We start from the raw sequence: 17745 nt of genomic DNA on the forward strand, positions 1-17745 counted from the left end.
AGGGTATGTATCACCCTCTCCCAATTTGCGGTGCTGAATTTGGATTTAAAAGGCATCGGAAGTTCACTGTTGATTTCAGCGTCTCCAAAAAACTATGGATTCGACATTAATATCGGTCATTTACGATTATTTTTAAATATCTCTCCCTGCCCTAAGTTGCACTGTCAAAATAAAATGATGAAAACCATCTCAGGTACGAACATCATCTATATTGAAAATTTGATCGAGATCGGTCGAGTGGTTCAAGAGTTATTAAGCCACAAAGATAGTCACTTTCATTTTTATTTATATAAATATAATAAAATGTCTCCAAAATGTCTCCAAATACTTTTCGATTCAAATGCCTATAAATACTAGCGCATATAATAAATATATTGATCGATCTTACATTTTCAGAATTTTCTTTGCTTTGTAACTCTTTCTTCTTTTCTTTACACACATTAAATAGGTCCTTGGCAGGAAGTAAAGGCGCTTCTAGTTTCCTTCTTTTCGTTTCGTGTTGGACTGAAATAGAAAAGTACAACGAAAAACTTTTAAACTTTTACTAAATCTCTTTCTACAACGCAATTGTAGAAAACAGATAACAATTCATATCATAACTGAAATGATCGAAAATTCAAGTATTTTTATATATGAGCTAGATTACGAAACAGGTGGTGTGCATGCAAAAAACAAGATACATTCATTCTTTTTTTTCCCTCTCTTTACTACTTCTACTTCATGTTCCATACAAATTATGAAACACTGAATACCAGCTAGCCTTGGAAATGATTTTATTGGGAGAATCATTTACAAAGATTGCTCAGCAACAAGTTTTAGGCAGAAGGAGTTACTAAATAATGTTTATGCGCTAGTAGTAGTACGGTTTATCGCTCAACAGATGTCGTTACTGTCAGCACGGTTAGTTAGAAAGAAAATGGCAGGAGCAGGCTTGACGTTCAAGCAGCGTAAGTACGTTTTGAAGTGTTTTACCAGATTTGGGAATGCCATCGAAGTGCAGCATCAGCGGAGAGAGGAGTTTAATACTGAACCACCAGCCCACCTAACAATCAAACGCGTTGTTGACAAGCTTGAGGCGCATAGAACGACGAGCGGTCGCTGCAGTTACAGTGGTCAATGTATCAATGGAGACCGATGCACATGTTTCTCTAATCTTCTGGTGAAGGCTCTCGAGCGTCCCAAGCAACAGCCAACATCTGTTGGGCGAAAAACTATACTACAACATACTTAAATTTCAGAACAATTGTCAATGTCAGTATCCTGATACAGGATGACAAAGAGTGTACACATTTTTCTGGCGGACTCTCTCTCTCTCTCTATATATATATATATAAAGTAAAATCCGATTGCCAGTACATTTTTGGTTATTTCCTCAGTTTCTCTCTTTAAAAAAAAAAAAAAAAAAAAAAAAACTTAGATTAAATTACTTTTTAAAAGTAAAGCATATCTCTTAAAGTGTACAAATTAAGTATGAACATTAAATATTTTAAATTCAAGTTAATAATGAACCGAAGTATAATTTGCCTACTGTATTTGCAGGGAATTTCTCAAAACAAAAAGTTTCACGACTAGATAGCTATTATAAACTACTGCGTTAGAAACTGTTTTTGAAATCAATTACGTAATAAAACAAAGTTTAGGAATCTAATATAATTTAGCCGTTATCTTATTACCTATAATTAAACTAACTATGCAGATTCAATATTTTATATTCGCGAAGATTTCTACCTATGTTTATGCTCTGTAAAATTACGGAGACGAATGATAATGCAAGTAAAAGAACGAAAATCATAGGAAAGACAGAACAGCAACAAAGCTCTCAAACACGATGTTGTCCACCACTAACCCACATGATCTGAGATGGAACCAAAGATTCTTTGCAGCAGAAAAGAGTGCTCTAAGTATCCGCCATTTACCCAATGTAGATTTTCTTAGTCCCACTTCTTTCTTTCAATATTATGCCACACGGATATATATAACTAATAAAGGGTGAGAAGCCGGGATCACACTCATGACTCGAAACTGAAGCCGGGATCACACTCATGACAAGAGAATGTAACAGAAACAATATGAAAAGTGATCATAGTAAAGTACATTAATAGCTCTTTATCGTTAGAAAGAATATTCTTTTCAAAGCATTACCATTTTTTAAAAAGATAAAAAGCACTGACCAAAGCTTAAACCCATTGTATTTTAAATTATAAGGTAAGCTCCCTGTCCAGTTGAACCGCTACTTAATATAATTTAAAATACAGTGGGTAAGCTTTGGTCAGGCTTTTTATTAAAATAATCAATCCAAAACCATGGATAGTCTTACTAAAGCATTACCTATAAAAACTTCCATTTCCTTTACTACTTCTGAGCTACGTTTTAGTCTTTCTCCATTCTTTACATATTTTTCTCCCTAAAAAATATAAATAAATAACAAGTGATTGAAATATAAATTCTTCAATCTACAAAAAACAAACAAACAAAAAAGATTATAAATTAAAATCTATTTTATACAACCAGGAAAGGTTCATATGGAAAGCACAAAATTATAAGGTGGAAGAACTGAATTTAATTCATTTTCATTACATATAGTAATACTAAATTTATTACAATAGCCTAAATTTACGTATATTACGTGCTTTTGAAATTTTATATCATAGCCTTCAATAGTACATTTATATGTTGTGAACGGCAGAAATCCTCTTTTAAACAAAGTAAAAGTCATGTTCATGAATCTGAGATAATTTCAAGTGCAATGAGCAGATTCGAGTGAATTTTACCAAAGGATATTTCGTTTTTTTTTAAAAAAAAATTTATTTTATTTATTCGAATAATACAGTAGAGCATATACTATCTATAACATAATTGGCAGAATCTGAAAATATTCTAGCAGAATATGCAAAATACTTTTATAAAATCCATGTCCATGTAAAGATGAATATCTTAAACTTAGTTGTAATGTACATTGTTTCATTTACTTTTAAGGAAACTTTGAAGTTACACATATGATTTGAACTTCAAGCCAACATTTCAACTGTTAAAATTCTCCTCTCTCTTAATTTACTTAATTAGCTATAAAAAGTTCTAAACATTATTTAAAACAGAAGAAACAGTAATTTAATGTATAACGTAGTGAATATGTACAAATTTCACACAGACGGTTGAAACAACATATTGATTGGAATTTTTACAGTTAGCGAACAAGATCAGTAGACCTACTGACAAGAAATAACAGCGAAAAACAAATTCACCTTAGTCTCAATTCCATCAACTATTGAAACCTTTTTCTTATTTAAATATCTCTTTAAATAGGCGAATGACTTACAATTGTTTATTAGTACTAACCTTTGAGAAGCTTTTACTTCGTGTATGATTGCTGTCTACTGCTGCCTTCTCATTGGCTATGAATTCTGAATATGATTTTGATAATCGTGCAGTCTCAAAGTCTAATGATGCACCAGAAATATTACAATCATTCCGAAGTTTATCAGAGTTTAATGAATTACTGTTGTTCTTACAGTCAATAGTTGAAGTTATTTCATTTTCAATATTAGTGTTTTGTTTTATACTATTAGGTTTCATTTCAGATTTTTTCTTCATTTCTCTTGTTGCGTGTGTTGTTGTACTCTTTTCTGGAAGAAATGGAAGTTAAAATTTAACCAAAAGTGATTAAAACATATTTCTAAGTTTCCAACACAAAATCACGATACTCCGAAAATAAACTAACTTAAGGGAGGAAAAAAATAGAAAGTAGTTGTAATATTGTTTGCAAAGTATATATATGCATGAGCGGTGTTGCCTCTGTCAATAAGGAACCGAGTACAATAAATAAAGACAGGTAACGCCTTCCGCGTTGCCTCAGTCGAAAGCAAAGAACTGAATAAAATACATAACCACAAAGAATGTATTCTGCGTTGCCCTTGTAAATTCCCGAACCAGTTGACATGCCCATTCTTGCCTAAACTTGGACTTAAATATCATCGGGATTGGCATTGAACAGCGACTCAAAAAACATAGTAATCGACTGACCCTGACCCTGATGACAGCAATCTCGGTTATCTAAGATATTTTACTTTTTACCCTTTCTTACCCTATGCCGGTGGGTGTTTAATTGGGACTTTTAATAGTATCAGGAATGAAACTATTCATCTGAGCGCTTCACAAAACTGTTGATTCGACACTAATATCGGTTGTACTTTTTTTTACACGTTCTCCCCTTTCCCACACCCCTAGGAACGCTAGAGGGTCTTACTGGCTGAACCTTGGACTTAAACAGCATTGAGATTGTCAACAATTAACTCAGCGACCACGCAAATTACTTATTCGACAGTAATATCGGTCGTTTTCGATTATTTTATATGTCATCCTTCCATCGTCCCAGGGGCGCTTAACTTGGACATAAACGAGACTGGAAGTGTCATGATTTATCTTAGCAACCCCGAAAACTACGGTTTCGACACTAATATTGGTTATTTTCGATAATTTTTGTAAGTCAGTTCCTCACACTCTCCCTAGGTGCTAGGAGATCCTACCGCCACAGCATTCTTTTCCAGGTTTAATATGTGTACCAAATTTGGTTTAAATTGCTCCAGGCATTCCAGAGTTATGCTGAAATATACACACATCTTTATATATTTAGATAGAATTAATTTCTCTTTCTCAGAACCATTTTTAAAGGGGCTCCTTGTTTTTTTTTTTTTTTTTTTTTTTTTCTCATACTTTCAGTAATCACATATGAAGTCACCACTTCGAGCCCAAATGTGTTCCAGAATTGATGTGACATTTTATCCATTTGGGCTCTTTTGCATCGAAGTATTTAGTTACTTAGTAATAATTTTATTGAAGTGAGATGGATACACTTTGATTTCGTGATAGCTATCTATAACTCTGAAATACAACACACCTTTTGTTCTTGTCGTCTGTTCTTTGCAAATTCGACAGTTCGTAATTCTTGATCAGCTTACTCACTTTCTATGTTTGTTCTCCAAGAGGCCTACTGGAGACCTCCAAGAGGCGATATGTTTCTAGTATATCGCCTACCATTATATATAGAAAGTCGGACAGTATCAATTATACTTAGGAAATTTTATTAATTAGTGTCCGCTAGTTAACGTGATCGGCAACAAACAATTTCATTTGTATAAAATTATAAAGTACTCTATTAGAAGTTTGAGGAACATTTACTTAACGCTGTTTACAGAAAACTTAACTACGAGGATTACATCTCTCTTTCCCCTATCTCTTCCCACACCACATTGTCATATAGTGGAATGTTAGAGCAAGTAAAAGATCGAGCAACACGAAATTTATTCTTCAAGTGTGTAAGAAAATATCTATTATAATGATCAACGGTAATCTACGTTTCTGCAGTATTATAAATACAGTTCATGAAAATATCATTGTCAAATATATTTTATTATCTTAGTGTCTGAGAATTTCTTTTTCTTTCTTTTTTGTGTATGTCTAAAGTATTCAATTCGTACTAATGTGGATTACAATAATATATGTTTAACCTACAGGTAAACTTTTATATTTTCAATCTATATAATTGCTGATATATTGAATTTTAGCCGGTCTTACATGTATGTTTGTATATTAGTCAAGCAACCTGTCTATTCAAGGACTATTGACAGGAAAAACAATTTGTTTCTGTTGGGAGTGCAAATATAGGGCAGAAAGTTGAACAAAACTTACACATTAATAAAAAATTGGCTACTTACCAATGAATCCTCCAATTTTTTGTTAATTTTGAATATCCCCCCATGCGCCCATGTAATTATAAAACTTACACATGTCTAAATGTTGGTTGGCATTTCATTTTAATGAATAATCTATTTGATAATAGTTGATTTTCAGCTATTAACAATATAATGAATAGTCGACTTTCAATTTGTATTTGAATTAGTGTTAATGGTGGGATGCATAAATATTTGAGATTATCAGTTGTTTATTTTGAATGGTAAAGCATCCACTGTATGTAACCTTATATAATGTTAGTGGAGCATTAAAGTAATTAATGAAGACGATTTACGTAGAATTATTGTTTGAGATATACTTCTAGTAGCAGGTTAGATGTTACGTAATAAGTATTAGTAATAATGGTTGCTTATGAAAAAAGAGCGTTTTGAATAGTTGTTTAAATGTTCAGGAAAAATTGGTTTAAGGTACAGATTGGTTTTGAGTAGACTCACGTTTAACGGAATTCTTAGTTTCACACGTTTAACAGTTTTACGCCAGTGTTTCTTAAGTATTAAATATTAAATGTCCAGAAATTAGAATGAAACTGGAACCGTCAATATACATCAGCGCTCAGACAGGAACACGACTCCAGGACATGTCATACATCTTTGAATTTTGAATTTATTTAGTTTATTGTGTTCAATTAATAACTTTTTTGATCGATAAGAATAGTTTACAGATCCACCTGTAATGTTCCTTCAATATAAATATATATTTTAGCTTATATTTTAATTGAACTATTGGTAAATCTTCCTCAGGGAAAAGGGAAGGGAACACTTGTTAAATTATTATTCTATGTACACCTTCACATAGTTGTTGTAACTAACATGGTACGTAGTGAAGAATTTTTATATTATTATACGTTCTTACATGGAGCATTTACGAACTTTTTTTTTTTTTTTTTTTTTTTTTTTTTAATATTTATTCTTACCAGTTAAGAGCTCTTAACTTTTTACTGTTTGAATAAATTCAATTATTTTTATGTTTTTTAGGTGTCACTAAATGCGATCTTCTTGCACCAATCTTTATTATGTCCATCAACCAATGAATGCTTCGAATTTCTAGAAGTTCAGAGATGAACATAATGAAGATTAGTGCAAGAAGATCGCATTGAGTGATTTCTAAAAACTACAAAATGAGTTGAGTTTATTCAAATATTGAAAGGTTAAAAGCCCTTAGCTGGTAAGAAAAAAGAATGTTCGTAAATGCTCCATATAAGGACGCATATTAATATAAAAATTCTTCACTACGTACCACTGGTAGTTGTAACAACTATGAGAAGATCTATATACAAAAATAATTTAAGCTATTTGCCCTGAGAAAGATCAACCGATAGTTCAATTAAAATGTAGTCTAGAAAATATGTATTGAAAGAACATTACAGATGAGTCAGTCAGTATACTATTGTTATTATTGCAATGTGTTTCATATGCTCATATCTTGTTTGATTGGCATTTATCTCCACTAATCCGTCTTTCTATATTATTATTAATTTATGTAACATTTTTAATATCGCGTTGAAAAAGTTGTTTGAAGGCCTGAAATTATTATTATTTGCTCTTGGCGTCTCTAAAAAGGGCATGGTTAAAAAAAGGCGGGAAGCAAAGAAAGACTGGCAACCTATGTTAGGATATGACAGATCATAATCACCTTACCTCACCCATCTACATCAAAATCAATATTCTCAAAGCAACTCAAACCGCCTCGGACTAGTTCTATCAGGGGCGAACAGATTGTCATTAATCTCTAATTACGTATGCCGGACAAATATACAGCTTATCTCAAGAACATCATTATCTCTAAATACTTTGCTTCAAATCAGAACTACTATGTTCTTCGATATCGGAATGTATGGCTATTTTATGACTTCATGTAGCATATTGATTCAGTGTTCCGAATTCTGACATAAAAAGAAAGTGCTTGAATACATTTGAACACCCTGCGAAGTTTGATAATTATACGACAAACAAGTCTTTGAGAAAACAGCTAGGAAGCAACGCAAAATAGAAGTATATTAGCTTTGTATCGCTTAGTTTGACAATAAGAACGGTGTTAACATTACAAATTTATATTTGTCGTATAAGCTTCTTCTTCAAAGATAGGAGGCTGATTTTTAAACGAAAAGGAACCTTTAGTTTAAAAAATTTACATTCATGCTATATAGGCCAAAAATGATGGATGATAAGACAATAGTGGAACAACGAAGTGAAAGGATAAGTGAATCTTAACAAAACTCACGGATACGATATTGTCCACCACTTAACTTATTTCACCTATGACCTGGGAACGAACCAAGCTAAAATGTCTCCATATAAGCTTTCGTAGTCTTACGGAATTCTTTCAATGTTACGTTACACGAGTATATTATGTGAACCAAAAGAGACTGACTGAAAATCGAACCAGGGACTACGCGCACCAAAAGAGAAAGTAATAGCTGAATGAGTAGTCAGAGTCGCTCGTTAAGTTAAACACTTCTTAAACAGTTATTATTCCCTAAGTAATCTTATCTTATGATCTATTAGGCAATTTCCTTAAAAATAGTTACCTGTGCAAACTTCCCTTTCTTTTACTTCAACGTCGCGTTTCAGTCTTTCTCCAGTCTTTAAATGTTTCTCCACCTAAATAAGTAGGTCACATTTCAATTAAATATACACTTAGCTGACTTTCTCTAATAAACTAATAGCTACAGTAAGCTAATATTACAAAAATTCTATGTAACCAGGACACGTTCTAAAATAAAGTACAACAACAGATTAGCTACAGAAAAAGAATTAAATTTGATTAATATTAATTACATACAATAATACTCAAAATCCTCACAGCCGGCTAAACTTACGTTCGCGCTTCTGCAATTTTATAATACATCTTTCAAATACATTTCTGAGTCGTGAACAACAGAAATGTTCTTTAATATTAGAATATACGGTTTATTTTATGGCTTCATTTAGTGTATTGATTCAGTGTTCGGAATTCTGACATAAGACGAAAAAACTTGAAGAGATTTTAAACAGGAAAATGTAGAATCTCTTGTGAAATATAATTTAATAATACAGTCGAAACCGTTATAACGACTTCGAAGGGATAGTAAATTTACGGTCGTTATAGGTGATAGTCGCACAAACCGGGTTTTACTTTTCTTGCTCAAAATTTCGTATCTAAGTTTTAGGCTGTACACTTACATGGTTAATGAACAGAATAAAGCTAAAACTAAAAAAGTAACTGAAATACAGTACATATAATACAATATTTGTGGAGTGGGACTGAAGAGGATTTTTTCTTCTAATGTTTATACAGAATGTACAGCAATAATACTGTATGGCAATAACATATGCTGGAAATAAGAGTTTGAAAATAAACCTTACATTATTGTTAGCAATTTCCAAACACGTAACAAACAAAAATCAACATTGAATGTTATAGCCGATACATTTCTCCGATAATGTGATAAAAATAAGTCTTTTATATGATATGTCGTAATAAGCAATTGTTTAAATACAGTTTTTATATAGAGTTTAGACGGGACCGTTAGATTTTGCCGTTATACCCAATACGTCATTAAAAACGAGGTTATAAAGGGTTTTGACTATAATAATAATAATAATAATAATAATAATAATAATAATAATAATAATAATAATAATAATAATAATAATAATAATAATAATAATAATAATAATAATAATAATAATAATAAGAAGAAGAAGAAGAAGAAGAAGAAGAAGAAAAGAAGAAGAACCACCACCCAGTCGGAACACTTGTGGAAATCAATATGATTCATACCACGCATTTTAGAATTAAAACAAAGATACCTTCTTCATGGACCTGACATACCTTGAACAGTATTAATGGGAGTGTAGTTAGTTTTAATATATATATATATAATGATTAGAGACCGGATGTTAGGCAAAATGCCTATTCTTTTTTAATATTAAAGATATGAACAAAAATAACGTTTTAGAGTTCATATGGGGGTTATAGTTTCAATTTAAGCCAATTTTATTTTGCCTATTTCGCCTCTTACTGACTAAATAATTGCATTAATGCCTAATTTTGCCTATACTATGCATTTTCTTCAAAATAAGACTTCATTGGGAAAAATATATAATTTCGTATTTCAAAAAAGGATTCTGCCTCTTCCGAGAAATATAAGATTAAGAGAAACTAACTTATGGGCAGATCAAAGTCAAACTTCACCCCGCTACAATAGAAGAACGTCGCCGAAATCAATGACACAGTATGATCCATATTTTTCCCTCCCACTTCCTCCTGTTTGCAACAGCGTTGCATTCCACAGATGCACAAAAGAATTAACGTTCTTTAAGTTCTCATTTCAGCATAGTGTTCGTCTTGTGACCGGCCATGTGGTTTCTGATATCGTGTGTGTGTGTTTTTGTGTGCAAAAGAAGTTGTTCTTAAGATGCCTAAAGAAGCCACATCTTTGAAGAGTAAATTGAATAATTTTGTGAAGATTTTCGGTTGTGATGTGTTTTCAACTGACGGAACCATACTTTATTGTAAAGTGTGTGAAAAGACAGTGAATTGTGCGAAAAAATATCACGTTACACAACATTTAGAAACTGCCAAACATAAATCTGCTTCAAATGCAAAACAAAAATTAGCAAAACCTTCACTGATTACTACGTACGCTACCACTAGTCGGCAGTCTCAGTTTTCTGCAGATTTGTGTAAGGCGTTCTTAGAAGCAGATATACCTCTGTGGAAATTACAAAATGACTCCTTGAAGCGTTCCTTGTCGAAGTACATAGGTGAACAGGTACGGAGTGAGTCAACACTGCGCAAAAATTACGTAGACGGTTGTTATTCGGGTGTTATTGAAAGAATTAGGAAAGAAGTTAGTGGGGAAAAAATTTGGGTTTCGATTGACGAAACGACCGATGCCACGGGACGGTTCCTTGCTAATGTTGTAATTGGTACAATGGAACATGATCAACAGCCCAAAATATTTCTTCTAGCATGTGAGGAACTGCCAAAAACAAATAGTACAGCAATTGCTCAGTTGTTCACTTCCTCACTGAATTTACTTTGACCGGATAGTGTAAAACATTAAGATATTCTTCTGTTTATTACGGACGCAGCACCATACATGAAAAAAGCTGCAATGGCACTTAAAGTTCTTTTCCCAGCTATGCTTCACATAACATATCTTGCACATGCTCTGCATCGAATCGCTGAGGAAATCCATGGTTTATTCCCCGAAGTAGATGCTTTAATCTCCAATACCAAGAAAATATTTCTCAAAGCTCCATCTCGAATTCAGCTATTTAAAGAAACAGCCCCTAAAGTTGCTTTACCTCCAAACCCAGTAATAACAAGGTGGGGTACTTGGATTTCTGCAGCTCTATATTACGCAACCAACTTTCATACCGTAGAAGAAGTAGTAAGCTGTCTGTCTGAAGAGGATGCCTCATCAATTCGCATAACACAACAGCTGTTGAACAATGGTGTGCGAAACGATTTAGCTTTCATTGCTACCTACTATTCAATTTTGCCAGGCGCGATAACGTTTCTGGAAGAGAGAAATAAAATCTTGATCAACTCCCTGGAACATTTTCAATCTGTAGTGGACAAAATTTGCTGTGTGCCAGGTGCCAAGGGCCAGGTGGTTCGTGAGAAATGTGAGAGAGTTATTGCAGCCAATAAGGACTAGAATAAACTAAAAACAATTGCACAAGTGATGAAAGGGGAAATGTGCCCAATGAATTTGATCCACATGTTCTTTCTTGCTTCAAATATGCCCCGGTTACATCCGTGGAAGTAGAACGATCGTTCTCAATTTTGAAATATGTGTTATCCGATCGAAGACATAATTTATCACCTGAAAACCTCAAAAAATACCTGGTTGTCATGTGCAATCGGAATGAATAATTCCTCATGTCGACAAACTATAAGAATGTATTGAAATAAAATACGCGGAACAATTTATATTTTTATTTGAAATCTGCCAATATTTCATATTTTGACTGTTGCGTGTTGTGATATGAACTCCTGTGTGTACAAACCAAATGTAAATTACGAACTGCTGTTTGTAGTGATAAAATGCCGTAAAACTTTGGACTGCTATGAGTACCGAGAAAGTGTTGTAAAACTTTGGACAGCTATATGTACTGATAAAGTGTATAAAATTTGGATTGTTATGTGTAGTGATAAAGTGTTGTATAGAACATATTTACCAAATATACAAGGAATGCATGTCAAGCTTCGTTTTTATGTGTACAGTAAAAGAAGATATTAACAAACAGGTATGTAATTCTTTGAACATAATCTATGATTTGAATTTATTTTTTTTAATTGTATTGAGTATTTATCTTCATTGTTTAAATTTATAAGTGCCTATTTTACTGCCTATTTTTTAAATTTTAAGTGCCTATTTGCCTGCCTATTTCACAGGTTTTTAATGCCTAAAGATCCGGTCTCTAGTAATGATGTACTAAAGCACATATTGTATGTTACATACTTAGTTCAATCATGAGAATATTGAATACTTATTTATATAACCTATGCTTTACATGAAAATGAATCTAGTTGTAAGGAACACTGTTTTATTTACTTTTAACAAAACTGGAGTAATAAAGCATACCTTTAAGATTTTAATTCAAAAATATCAATATTTGCACTATTATTATCGTGTCTTCCTTATTAGCTGATACTCACTGGATACATTCACTTGAAAAAAAGAAAGAAGAAGGAAGAAAGAGACACACACATAAGAGGATACAAATGAAAATAAAAATAGTCATTTTCTCCAGGTTCTATCTCAAACTTACATATAAACCACGTAACATGTAAGTTCTAAACATCATTTGAAACATACAAAAAATAGCAATTTAGGATTTTTTTTTAATCGATGTAGTAGATATTTCATGATGGATTGTGACAATATATATATATATATATATATATATATATATATATATATATATACATTCCTCATTAAATTGACGAAGGAGGTAGTGTATTGGTTTGATGAGTTCAGATCTACCAAAGTTAACGCAGCTACTTATTAATAAGATGTAAAATTTTAGAAATGAATACCTTTGAGTTTCATTCAACTAACTTTGTCTAAAATGTTTAATTCCAACTACGAAGAAACTTTTCTTGTTAATTTGAGAAATAGTTCTCAATCATTCTTTCTCAATTACTAACCTTTGAGAAGTTTTTGTCTTCTGCACGACTTCTGTTTACTGTCACCTCCTCTTTGGATACGCATTCAGAATACGACCCTGATAATCGTAAAGTCTGGTATTCTGTAGTAGTTGTCGAACACATTATGCTGTTATTTTTTGAGCACCTATTAATGTTACAGGAAATGTTACACTCATGTTGATGTTTATTAGAACTACATAAACCTTTGTTGTTCTTAGAGTCAATAGAAGAAGTACTTTTACTTTCTTTATTAGCAATATTGCAACTCACACTAGGTGGCACTTCATTCTCTTCTACTTCCGTTGTTTTGCGAGTCCCTGAAAGAACTGACAGTTAAAATGATAATAAATTAAATATATTTGAAAGTAATAGAAATAAACTTCATTCAATAAAGAAACTACTTCAATGGGAAAGAAAATAGAACCTGAAAACAATTGTAAAATATTTTCTAATATATTTTAGGCATACACTTATTATACTCAGCGGCTGCGATAAGAGTGCACGGTGCAGATGTAGATAAGAGCCAAAAAGAAATGACCTAAGTGCTAGATAAATGTTACACTACAAACTACTGGGGCTCCATTTTCAGTTCTGCCGCGGAAAAAGAGCGAACTATTCGCGCTTAATGTAACTTGTTTTGATTCATAGAGATATCCTATAAAGTTTTTATAAAGTCGAAAATCCTACGTCTTTGTTACAATCTCAGTTAAAAATAAGAGTATAGAACTTGTCGTGACAAAGTCTTTTGAGTGTCAAACTTCATTATTGTTTCTACTGTGAATGGATTCTATTCAAGCATACTTTCTCTCTTGCTTTCTTTAATAGTAATCTCATGGACAGTACCTACTGTGAGGTAGCGTCGTTGTATCAATAAGTTTGATTTATAATAATAAACTTATTATTATTATTATTATTATTGAAAATAACTGTGCATAACACTTTTTTGCTGTAACGTACAAGCGAGTGGCTACAACATGAAAGCAGACATTGTAAAAAAAGAAAAAAAAAAAAAAAGCTTTATAAAACATGCACTTGAGACTGAAATACGAATTCACCAGTCATACCTTTAGAATTTTGGGTTTATTAAGTTTGTTGTCATCAGTTAATAACTTCTTTGATTGATCCCGGTATATCGATTTGGTGTCCCTCTGTCGCTTGTTCCAATTCGTATGCCATTTTCCATGATAAGATACGTATATAGGAAAGATATTACGTTACTTCTCTGAATTCTTGATACCAGAAACTTAGTTATAAAATAATAATAATACGTACATATACCAGACGAACTCAAAACGTCTTCTATCAAATTATTCCATCTTTAGCTTCTACTGTCGCAAATTCAACTGTAGTTCCTTGATTCTAACATCATATGCTCCAAAATTATTATCGGTCCTATGTAACATATTTTATGTCATGTTGAAAAAGTGTCTAGATGGGTCTGAGACTGATTACTTATTCTTGGCGTTTCTATGGACATGGAATGTACAGGATTTCCGGAAAGAAGTGGTAAGTAAGGAAGACTGAAAACCTATACTCAAGAACGATTGATCATAATTATCTTGCCTCAAAATCACCACTGCTCGAAGTCGCTGAAACTGTTGTTCGAAGTGGCTCACACCATCTCGGATTAGTTTTAGCAGGAACGAACGGAACTATCCTCAATCTGCTAATGCTAAGTATGCCGGGTAGATTTTGGGGATTTTTAAAGGACGCCATTATTTCTAAGCACTTTGCTTCAGAATCATTTACACTATAACTACTAACCACTGTGCGAAGTTTGGTAATTATACGTCAATCAATTCTGCAGAAAAAAAGTTAGGAAGAAACGCAAAGCAAACACATAAAAGCTTTGTCTCGCTTAGTTTGATATCCGAGTTAGCGTTAAAATTACGAATTTATAGTTATCGTATACGATTTTGTTTCAAAACTAGGAGACAGACTTTGAAACAAAAGACAATAAAACTTCATTTCAAGTTTTACATTGGAATCACTAATTTTAAAAGCATTTGTGGGAGGGGGAAGGGCAATTTTAAACTTGATTTCTACCATAGACATTCATAATTTTTCTGTGACGAACTCAGAACATAGTTTTATTAACTACAACTTTTCCTTTCCAAACCCAAGAACTGTGACATTCTCGCACAGGTGTTCATCATTTCGAACAAAAGATTAACTATTATTATAAAGATAAGAAGAAAGGTCTGTGTTCAATTGGCCCCCACATCGTGAGTAGAATGCGAATGGAGATAAGGCGAAGGTCAGTTGTTGGTGTGAGTATATCCAACATATTACCTGGTTGTGACAGTTCAGTTACACGTGAACTTGCGTAAGGACAGAGTGAACATGGGACTCCACAGAGCGTCATATGGGCATGTATGCTGAACGACTTCAAACTGGGGTCAAGCGCCGCTGCAGTGGGGCGGAAGATATGCCAGACCTTTGGTGACGGTGTCGTGACTACGCGGTCAGTTCAGCGGCGATTTAACAAATTTAAGAACGGTGACGAAACACTCGAAGACGTACCGCGTGCCAGAAAACCAACACGTGTACAAAATGAAGATCTTCAGGCAGCAATTGAGGCGAACAGTAGCAGACATGTAAGGAAATGAGACAATTCAGAAACCATTCGGCAGCACCTCCAACAACTTGGGAAGCACTACAAGTTGGGTCGATGGGTCCCACACGATTTGACTCCGGGCCAGAAGGCAACGCAGGCAGACACCTGTGTTTCTTTGCTGTCTCATCTGAGGAAGGAGCCATTTCTGGACAGGGTGCTGACATGTGATGAGAAGTCGGTCCTGTACGAAGCTCCACAACGCCGTCATCATTGGTTAACATCTCATGAACCTGTTCCAAAACAGTCGAAACCAGAACTGCACCAGAAGAAGGTCCTCCTGTGTGATTGGTGAACTGCTCGCGGCATCGTGCATCGGAAACTGCTACCAACTGGTCAGAGCATCAGTGCAACTGTGTACTGTCTGCAGTTGAGCCATATTCAAGAAAAACTCAAAACTATGGACCCACAACTTCTGAATCGCAAAGAGATCCTCCTATTACAGGACAACGCTAAGGCCCACGTGGCTAAGATGACCCGGGACACAATTCTACGCATTGGATGGGAAACACTATTTCATCCGCCACACTCTACGGACATTGCACCATCCGCTTATCATCTTATCAATTCCTCGGACAATCACCTTAGAGGACGCCAGTTCAAATCCCTAGTACAGGTGCATTTTGCACTTGATACTTTTATGCTTCACGTCCCACCAAGTTCCTCCGCGATGGAATCCATAGCCTGACAGAACGTTGGCAGAAGGTCGTCGATGGTTGAGAGGGGGACTAGTTTTGATCTTGCAGGTCCGTCTTAGGTGATATATCGATGTTCGAATGTGGTGGGTGAAAAAAGCAACAGAACTTTCTTGGTTACCTTTGTAGTGTATTTCGTACCGTGGGAATCCGGTTATTTTCAAAATTTTATAGGTTTCGCAGGCAAATCGTGACGTCTAGTCTTCTGACGTTGCATACTCAATCAAAACTTGCTTTCTACAACCTTTGCCTACCTGCAATAGCTCACTTACGGGGTGATGCTGCAGTTTACTTGCATTGATCGTGTCACTAACACGTCACTAGTGAATCGTTCGTAAGGCGCGTTTAGCCGGAATGTGTTTTTTAGCATAAAGTTTTCATGAGCATAAGTACACACCTGCTTGTTGAAACACTAGTTCCGAGCTATTATTGTGAACATTATTAGTCCGAGCTATTATTGTGATGACTAAGAAAAGCGAAGTACCACCGTTAACAGCATTCTAATCGTTCTTGTTGAATAATTATTTTGAAAATGTAATAGTGAAATATTTTTGTAAAGTACTGTCAAAGTAAGTTTTGAAAGTGGAATCATATTGAACGAGAAATGAAATCTTTTAGTTTAACGTCCAACGTTTATGCCCTTTATGCTAAGGAAGATGGATGATTAAGGCAAGTGAATGGTGATGGAAGAATTGGTGGAATGATAATGTGGGAGGAAACAGGAGTACCCGAGAAAACCCATGGCCACGATGATGTCCAGTACAAACTTACTTGGCCGGGGATCGAACCTCGGACCCCATGCACCTGAGGTAAGCGCTCTACTACTGAGTCCCCACATATTGAACAAGTGTCATTGGTTTTATTTTATTAATAATTACTGCACGTCAACCGTATAACCATTTTAAAAGTGATTCTTATAAGGTTCCAATATGTGAAATAGAAGCATAAAACATTTGTGCTTCTTATTAATGTGTAATTCTACCGATTTATCTTAAAAATCGCCGAAAGCATAAACTACCTAATTGGATGCTAATGAATTTGCCTAGTGCTTGGCTAAGATTTTTCTACGACGGAACTATGAGTGCTAACTACTGTTGGAACTCACCCACATAATACCACTGATCAACTGTTCAGGAGTATTCAAGTAAGTGGTATCTGAAAATGAGAGAGAGAGAGAGAGAGAGAGAGAGAGAGAGAGAGAGAGAGAGAGCGCAAACGCGTCTGTGTGTAACTAATCATTAAAATCAGTGATGTACCGAAAATTTCAAAAGACAGCAGTTTTAAATAATAAGCCGGGACTCTTCCTAGCAGAAGTGAAATCTAACCTATCTCCGACGTAGGTTTTCGTAGTCTTATGTACTTCTTTCAATATTATGTTACAAGAAAATATCATGTGATCACTGGATTCACACCGATAAACGAATCAAGCACTACATACACTTAAAACGAGTCTGATAAAGACACAGACATGGTCAAAGTAATTCGTTAAATTACTCGTGCCTTAAAAAGTTACTATTTTCTAAGTACCTTTATGTTATAATT

General features: G+C 34.0%; 1 protein-coding gene across 5 annotated transcripts in view; it reads right to left on the bottom strand.

Moving 5' to 3' along the window:
• LOC145685873 (uncharacterized) overlaps nucleotides 1-17745 on the bottom strand; it is a 167784-nt gene that overhangs the window by 17362 nt on the left and 132677 nt on the right. For 2 of the 5 annotated variants that reach the window (XM_081758538.1, XM_081758536.1), the window contains exons 19-23: nucleotides 12895-13211; nucleotides 8276-8348; nucleotides 3337-3623; nucleotides 2329-2404; nucleotides 389-504 (exon numbers count right to left, since the gene is read on the bottom strand). In XM_081758538.1, coding sequence (XP_081614664.1) covers nucleotides 389-504; nucleotides 2329-2404; nucleotides 3337-3623; nucleotides 8276-8348; nucleotides 12895-13211 — 869 coding nt within the window. Of the gene's footprint in view, nucleotides 1-388; nucleotides 505-2328; nucleotides 2405-3336; nucleotides 3624-8275; nucleotides 8349-12894; nucleotides 13221-17745 lie in introns of all 5 variants that reach the window. The other 3 variants (XM_081758537.1, XM_081758535.1, XM_081758539.1) reach the window with 2 other exon arrangements.

This window comes from Thermobia domestica, chromosome 5 (assembly GCF_964235325.1).
Source record: "Thermobia domestica chromosome 5, izTheDome1.hap1.1, whole genome shotgun sequence".
NCBI classification, from domain to species: Eukaryota; Metazoa; Arthropoda; class Insecta; order Zygentoma; family Lepismatidae; genus Thermobia; species Thermobia domestica.